The sequence below is a fragment of the Lytechinus pictus genome, chromosome 5, assembly GCF_037042905.1.
Source record: "Lytechinus pictus isolate F3 Inbred chromosome 5, Lp3.0, whole genome shotgun sequence".
Lineage (NCBI taxonomy): Eukaryota > Metazoa > Echinodermata > Echinoidea > Temnopleuroida > Toxopneustidae > Lytechinus > Lytechinus pictus.
Genome location: NC_087249.1, coordinates 30,175,909 through 30,184,480, shown reverse-complemented (window position 1 = coordinate 30,184,480; position 8,572 = coordinate 30,175,909). Strand labels below are relative to the sequence as shown.

The 8,572-nt window shown below is 35.1% G+C and overlaps 1 protein-coding gene across 1 annotated transcript; it reads left to right on the top strand.

Moving 5' to 3' along the window:
- The first annotated feature begins 515 nt into the window (after positions 1–515).
- On the top strand, positions 516–8,067 carry LOC129262136 (vesicle transport protein USE1-like). The gene is made up of 7 exons (XM_054900186.2): positions 516–799; positions 3,649–3,698; positions 4,162–4,240; positions 4,708–4,869; positions 5,316–5,356; positions 6,017–6,167; positions 7,458–8,067. The coding sequence occupies exons 1-7, from the start codon at positions 701–703 to the stop codon at positions 7,638–7,640; spliced, it is 765 nt and encodes a 254-aa protein (XP_054756161.2). The 5' UTR covers positions 516–700; the 3' UTR covers positions 7,641–8,067.
- The last annotated feature ends 505 nt before the right edge of the window (positions 8,068–8,572 follow it).

Sequence of the window (8,572 nt, the reverse complement as noted above, 5' to 3'; positions counted from 1 at the left end):
GATGTTGTTGTTGTGGGTTTTTTTTCTCTGGTTTTATGTGTATGGTGTGGGGTTCCTGTCCCTCCGGATGATATATTTTGCTTAATTTCATTCATTCTGTACAAGTACTTTATGAATTTCATATTAAAAATCAGTTCAATGTAAAATATCATGATTAGCGATATGTACTTATGCATACTTACAGATACTACTTTTTATTTCCAAGTCAAATGAATGATAAAACAACTATGTATGTATATTTTTTGTTTGTATCATGTTACAAAAAAGTGATATTGTCTTGATGATGTATTGAAAGAATTCAATAAATAACAACTTAAAACAAAAAATATTGTTCTATCATCCGGCTGCCATATCCATTGTATTACTTCAAGTAACAGCTGTCATAAAAAATAAACTGAGGTGAACTTGACCACTATTATTATTTTTTTGTGTAATAATGCCCCCGTCCGAAATTTTAGAATTTTTTTTTCACGAGAGAAAATTAGGATTCCTTATAAATCACTAACTCTAATTTTAGAATCTTCATAAAAAATCAAGACAGAGATCGAGATTGAGAGATGTCTTCGAAATTGGTTGATAACTTCAGTGTCAGACGGGCGATGAGCAGAATATTAACATCACATTTGCGTCAGTTTTGTCCACGTCACTTATTTCTCATCTGATTGTAACGACACTAACGTTATCCTTTTTTATATCAAAGATGCCAGCTTCTCGTGAAGAAGTAAATTTCCAACGACTTTTAATAAGATGTGAAGAAATGGCTGCGGAAAATAGATCGGGGGATTGGCGCCTGGAAAAGGTAAGCCGATTTTGCGAATGCATCCATCGCCAGCGCTAACGTCAGTCTGGCCCGCACCGGCCCCGGCCCGGCTCGGCGCATGACGGGCCGGTAATCCTTACTGCGGCAGCCCGAACACTAACCCAGAGAGCTCCCGCTCTCTGGCCAGTCTGGGTTACCCGAACACGTATGGTAGTGGATCGTATTACCGAACACTTTTCATGAATTCAATCATATCAAGCACATTATTCTCATAAAATTCACCAAACTTTCACCATAAATACACAATTACCTACAAAATATAAATATGTAAAATTTTTGCCGAAATAGTTTTTCCTTTTTACGATTTTTGCTTCCAATCGGACCCCTCTTCGCATGTGAAATATTTTGGTCACTTGAAAAAGGTATCGTATTACCGAACGTGTGTTTTCTATGGGAAAAGTTGAGAAAACAACAAAATCACTGATGAGCTATTTTGACCATATTTTATTGTTTTTAGAATATTAAGACTTTGAAAATGTGTTTTTGACAATTTTTCATCATCTTTCTATTCAAGTTCTCTTTGGAAGGATGTTGCGAAATTTTGAATGTATGAATTTTTTTTCTGATGCGTATGAATGATGCGCGCGTTCGGTAATACAAGGCCGGTCGGTAATACAATCACTCACTATACTAAAGACGTCGTGTCGAGGTTCCCGGGGCAAGGTAATCCCGGTATGCTGCGCCGCCGAATCGGAATAGTCAGTCAGACTCACATACGGAAATGCCGCTGGAGAAGTTACCGGCCCAGAAAGGTCATCCTAGAATATATGACAGTCACTTTTCTAGACCAAAAGCTTCAGTCTCTGTAATACTGTATTTTGGTTGTTCCGCCGAACTGCGTTGGCTCACTTATCACCAATACATTTATAGTAAAATGTCAGAAATTGTTGAATAAATCCCCAGAAACGACGGTTATTCCTGTCTATCAGTATCAGTTTTATTTATCACTTTTCGTGCTATTGCCTATTGGCATTGCTAGGAAGGTGTGCATTCTTCCAATCCAAGGTCTAACAAGTTAGATCTAGACTAGACAGCTGGCAGCCGTCTGTTTCGAGGAGTTTTTGAACATTTTTTTTTTTTTTCTCGTGAGTGAAGCCAACGGAGTTCAGTGGAACAACCAACATAAGTATAACAGGGACCGAAGCTTTTGGTCTAGATCTAGACTAGACAGCAGCTGGCAGCCGTCTGTTTCGAGGAGTTTTTAAACATTAAAAAAAAAATTATCCTCGTACACAGACAGGTTGTACACAGATGGCTGAGTCACGATCGCGAGCCATGTGCAGCTGCCATTTGGGGGTTAACAATGCAAAATCCCTCCGATGGGGCTTATCAATTTTTGTCTTAATTTCATAAAAATATATAATAATAACTGGACCAAAATAAAGATTATTATTCCGTTTTGGCCTGAAATGCACCAAAACGGAAAAAAATAAACTTAAATTAATAAAATTCTACCACTACAGTACCATCAATATCAAAGTCCTTACCACTTGCTCACTGCAACCATCCTGCCTGTGGGGAATCTACAGGTAGGACTATGGTATGCCAATGCTGTACACAGCACACACTTTAAAAAATCATTAAAATGTCACTTTTGTGACCAAAATTACTATTCCATAAAGTTGCAATTTATTTTTCATTAGTAACCAGGGACTAATTTTTGTATTCACCAGAGCGCTCAAAAACTAAAATTTTGGGCACATTTTTGTGTACGCCCTCTATTGGTGGAAAGTAATATGGTAAGAAAATTTTCATTTTTCAATCTCTATTTTTAATTAAGAAAAAATAATTTAAAGAATCAAATTTACTTAAGAGCCAAGTTATATGATGAATAGCTGTAATGGAAACAGACAGTGTAAAAAAATCAAGCATTTGTCCCAAAGAAAAAGAGAAAATAAGCCAAACATTGCTACCCTTATTTTGCAACACATGGAGATGTAACTGAGAACAAGGTTATATCATAACCTTGTTCATTGAATGAGTGGTCCTTACATGCTTTACAAGAGGTCTAACACAAACAGTTAAATGGATGTATAATTCACAGAGCAAAATGCTGAAAATTTCATCAAAATCGGATAACAAATAATGAAGTTATTGAATTTTAAAGTTTATCAATATTTTGTGAAAACAGCTATATGCACATCGTCATGAATATTCATTAGGTAGGCTGATGATGTCACACTCACATCCCCACTTTCCTTTTTCTTATGTTACATGAAATCATAAATGTTTCATTTTTTTCATACATGTGTAAATGATGTGTCTCCATTATGATGAAATAAGTTGCGGCAATAAATAACTAATGCACTTAATCAGTTGTCAATCCAATTGATTGAGTTCTTGGTAGAAATTTTTTAAATAAATCTAATTCCATATAATAAAATACAAAAGAACAAGTGGGGATATGACATCATCAGCCCACCTAATGAATATTCATAAAGACATGCCTAGACCTGTTTCACCAGAATAATGCAAATCATTAAAATTCAATAAACTTTCTTATTTGTTATCCAATTTCGATCAAATTTTAAGCATTTTGCTTTGTGAATTTTACTCTATTTAGATATAAATATCTCAAGTCTGGACCATCCCTTTAAGTTTAATCAACTGCAGAAATGAATACAAATTAAATGCACAATATTTAAAGTTGAAGAAGCTTTGATTAAAATTTTGTTTGTTTCTGATGCAATGGCAATGCCAATGGTGATGTTTAAGAATTAAAATGATGCAGCTACTATAAACCAAGTTGACTCTTTCTAATCTAATTTCCACCCACTGATTTTGGATTAGGCTAATGTCTGTATAATCATTTTTATCTTTCTCCACAGTATGTCTGTGCACTACAAGATAAGCTAGCAGACTTGAAAAAATCTCAAATGTAAGTATATAAGCTACATGCATCTTAATCGTGGTATAATTGAAATAATTCATCTCGTCATGAAATTTTGAGTTTGGGAATTAATGATGAATATTCTTTTAATTTGTGGGGATTTTTTAACAGAACTTTGAGAAAATCGCATTCGACTTAAGATAGTAAAATGTACTTTTAATATCAAGTGCTTGAATGGGTAATTTATTTTTTTTTAATTGAGGGAGCCAAACTATTTTGGAATGAGAATTGTACAATAGCCTCTCGACAAACATTGCTTTTTTTTTCACCAGGCCTGGTAGTTTTACAAACTCTCTATCAGCCAGTCAGACACCAAGAATTCAACAGTTATAATTCTGTTATTAAAACAAGTTTCATAAAACGGGACAGTCAGGGACACTGGAGTTTATATTCTATGATTGTTAGAAATCCTAATCAGATCCTTTTGACCCTTTTGTGATATCATTAACAGGAAACCAGCTGCTGAACTGATGCAGGATTACAGTAAGAAGGTTGATTTTCTAAAAGAAGTTATTCAGATGGAAAAGTTGGTAAGGCCAAGACCTGTAATATAAAATACGCCCAAAGTGTGACATATACCACCTCAAAAAAAAAGAGATGTGACTTCGAAATTAAAAGAGTCGCCAATTGGTATCTTCATACTGCTTGAAGGATGAAGAAATAGAAGAATGTTGGGAAACATTCTAATATTGATGGACCTATTTTTCTTTACATTCAAAACAAATATTCACAGCTAGCTCAGCGTGGTTTTGAATGTATGGGGTGTCTTTCATTTGTTGGTTTAATTTCAGTGTGTTTCATGTCAGGGAAAACAATCCATGGGGGTCAAAATGCTCAAAGAAGCCCTGGAAACTACTATAAAAAAAAAAGGAGCCCTTGAAATTCCCATTCATTGCAGTGTTAAAGCTTAAATCCAATTTTGCAGATTTAGGCAGTAAGTTGTGAAAAGTAGCCCCTGTAAATTCAAAAACTGTTTTCTGCCTGTTTCATATTCTAGCCATCAGCCAGTGAGAAAGCTATGAAGACCCAGTTACTAGCTCCAGCGAAGACATCTGGTATCCAGCACCCCAACTCACCAACCGTGAAGAGATCCAAAGACCTTCATCAACAGCTGTCTTCAAGATATGCTAATGAGATGAGGAAAGAGCTACTAGGAGATGTGAGTACCCTTGGGGGGGGGGGGAGGGGGAAGGGGGGGTCTATGATCAACCAGTGTCATATCTAGACTAGGGTGATGGGGGAATGCACCTTTTTGCCAAATTACTTTTACGAGGTGCTTAAAAGGCTTAACTGATGGGGTTGGGACAAATAGTGATGGTCAGATCTCATGGACAACCAAGAAAAAAACACCAGCATTGAACTATTCACAATGTTATTTTATGTGCTGAAATTTCAACAATTGCGTGTACCTAAACTTTTATTATTTCCTTGTTCTAAAATTTGATGAATGTGTAAATTTTATATGTAAACAGTTTCCAGTCAACGTTGTATGTACTCTTTCTACCTCTTGATTTCCTTAGGAGTGCTTTTTTTCCTAGATTGTTTTGACCCAAAACAATGACTTGTTTCAATATATTATTATTTCTCCCTTTTTTTTAAATACAGAATGACACTTTTTCAAGTACAAATGGTGTCAGACAAAGAAGGTAAGACTGATGCTAATTTTCTAGAAATATAAAGAATCTTAATTGAAATTGGAAGTGTATCACTGTATGCAGTCAATTTTTGTGTACTATGTCTTTTGAAACTAATAGATGGTTCTGAAAATGTACTTTAAAGTGTCAGCTTTGCTTCACAAAAATATGTCATGGCTTACATATTTCTTATACTATTTCTCCTTTTTTCTGTGTCTGTCATGAAATGTTTGTCTTTTAGACAAGACATGGCTCTCATTGTTTCTTTTAAATGAAATTGAAGTGTATCACTGTATGCAGTCAATGTTTGTGTATATGGCTTTAGAAATTTGTAGAGGGTTCTTTAAATGTACATTAAAGTGTCAGCCTTGCTTCATGAAAATTTGTCATGACTTACACATTTCTCATACTATTTTTTTGTTAGTATTGTTTTGCTATGTCTGTTATGAAATGTTTGTCTTTTAGACAAGACATACATGTAAGGCTCTCATTGTTTCTTGGGAATTGAGTGGAAGTTTGTTAAAGACTTGATGATTTATTAAGTTTGTACTCTAATCTGACCATTTCTTCTAGTAGCACTTGAATTCTTGGCAAAACTAAGAAAAGAAGTTTACTTTTTTGCATTATATCAGGAATGAGTGACAAACTATCCTCACTTCTATTTGTTCATAGGGGAGATGGGGGAACAACTGAAGATTTGGATGCAGTCCTCCAACATCATCACAACATTCAGGAGAAGCTGGCAGAGGAGATGCTGTCACTGACGAGAAATCTCAAGCACAACTCGATGGTTGCTGGTAATATTGTAAAAGAAGACAACAGAGTAAGTGCAATTTGCTTATAATGGAGGGCTGAGAAGAATTATTAGAAAGACCCTTCATGTGTACAAGTGTTTTTACCCTTAAAGGAGAATGAAACCCTTGAAACCAGCTGAATCCATATCAAAGAGAAAAATCAAAGAAACATATTGTTGAAAGTTTGAGGAAGATTGAATGAATAATAAGAAAGTTATGAGCATTTGAATATTGAGATCACTAATGCCATGTAGATCCTCCCAATGGGAATGCGACCAAGATCTGTGATGTCACACACGTACAACTCCCTCATTACTTTAGTACTTATTTTACTTATATTCTCACTTTTATAGAGTCTATCACAAGGTGAGGTGTTCTCTTTATGAGAGGACAAGTACAGAGGTTTCACAACATTATATATTTGATGAATCGTTTGTCATATGATTAGAATGAGCAAAAAGAGATTTTTTGGGGTATATTTTCAGCGTCCAAAAGGGGAGAGTTGTTCATCTGTGACATCATAGATCTTGGTCGCATTGCCAATGGGAGGATCTCCATAGCATTAGTGATCTCGACATTCAAATGCTCATAACTCTTCTATTGCTAGTCCTATTTTACTCAAACTTTTGTTGATCTTATTCTTTGATTTTTCTGCTTTCACAAAAGTTAACTTGCTCCAAGAATTTCATTCTCCTTTAAGGGCCATTTGAAGAGAGGGATGGTCGGCAGGGCGAAATAGGCATTCTGTGCGATATGTCACAACACTAATAGTTCATGCCACAACATTCTGTGATTTCTTTGGTTGGAATCTTGCCTATATCTTTTGAAACAGATAAAATTTGTGACATCATTCCTTACTTTGGCGCAAATCAAAATTTACACCGCTGCAAAGAATACCTCTTGATCATTCAAGCATTAACACATAAATATGGTATCAAATTATTTGGAAGAAGATACTCTTTCCAGTCATATATAATGATTATGCGTTCATGACATATTTTTTTCTTAAAATGGGATTTGTGAGGCGTTCAGTGTTTTTTGACATACCGGTACAGTATATATAGCGTTTTTCCATTGACATGCTGAAAGCACTTTACAGTAATATGACCAGAAAGTAAATTCTGCTCTCCGAGTGCTTACGAAAAAAACAGAAATTGGATATTATTGAGAAAACAAATACGTTTTTAGCTTATTTCTGAATACTCGTAATGAAGAACATGAACCATTATTAATCTGGAGGCTATTCCAGAACCAACTTCCATCTTATTATTTTCCTTTCATCTTCCCATTCTTTTTCTTACATCTTCCAATTCAAACAGAGGTTAGAGGAATCCAACAAGATGGCATCTACAAATTATTCCAAGCTGAAGACAGAGAGTGAGAGACTAGAGGTTCATGCCAACAAGACTTGCAACTGGTGGGTTTGGGGACCCGTCATTTGTGTCACTATCATCTTTCTCTGGATGATCTTCTTAATACGACTCTTCCCTTCAAAGGCCTGATGATCAGTGTTCAATGATTAGATATCAGTGGACTCTAATTTGTACCTGAGATTGTCAAGAAGTGGAACCAACCGTTGATCCTTAGGGTATCTGCCAATAGGACTTGAAAATGATCGTCTGGTGGGATTTGTGATCAACCACTTGATCACCGTCATCATCTTCATATTGGTGTCTTGAGGACCATGCTGCTCGCCGACGTTTTTTATTTTCAAGCCACGCGCAGATTTTTAGACCAATTTTGCGACGTCGTGTTACACGATAACGAAATTATGCAACATTATGTAAGTGCATGTCCGACTCAAAATGGCTCAAAAACATGTTTTTATGTACAAGTCAATACGAAATGTGTTTTCAGCTAAAATTCATAAGTGAGTGATTTTTAAAATTTTTATTTACAACAGTCATTTAATTTAAAGCTATTTTATGGCTGAAAGAATTTTTTCAACAAATTTTGCTGAAAAACAATAAAAATCCATAGATAAAACACAAAGAAATACACAAGAAAGAAAAAAAAATGTACATAAGAAATTCGATACTGGAATTGTTTCATTTACAATTTTTAAGGAATGCTACATGTATGAAGAATATTTACACCATAATCAGTATTCTAAGAGCAATATTCATTGAATAAGAGCAAAAATGACTTCATGAATAAATTAGCATAATTAATTCATATAAAATATCTGAATTTAGTGAAATATACCTATGCAATTGCATAGATGACATTATTCTCTACCATCGTGAGATCTGCCACCAAGATCTTAATGCCCCTGAGATCGATCTCAGTCTTAGGTTGACTTGAATCTGCCCTTTGTAAAACATGCCCCTTATATGAGAGTATCTGTGAATTGACAGTGTGACACTAAATAGTATTCTGATACAAAGACAGGAAAGCTGCTGTGGAGAAATTATTTATCAATTCTTGTATCGTG

Excerpts from the sequence above, each read along its gene's own strand:
- LOC129262136 (XM_054900186.2), top strand. The coding sequence starts at position 701 with ATGCCAGCTTCTCGTGAAGAAGTAAATTTCCAACGACTTTTAATAAGA. Across the intron at positions 4,241-4,707 it reads TTATTCAGATGGAAAAGTTG|CCATCAGCCAGTGAGAAAGC; the intron begins GTAAGGCCAAGA and ends TTCATATTCTAG. Across the intron at positions 6,168-7,457 it reads TTGTAAAAGAAGACAACAGA|AGGTTAGAGGAATCCAACAA; the intron begins GTAAGTGCAATT and ends CAATTCAAACAG.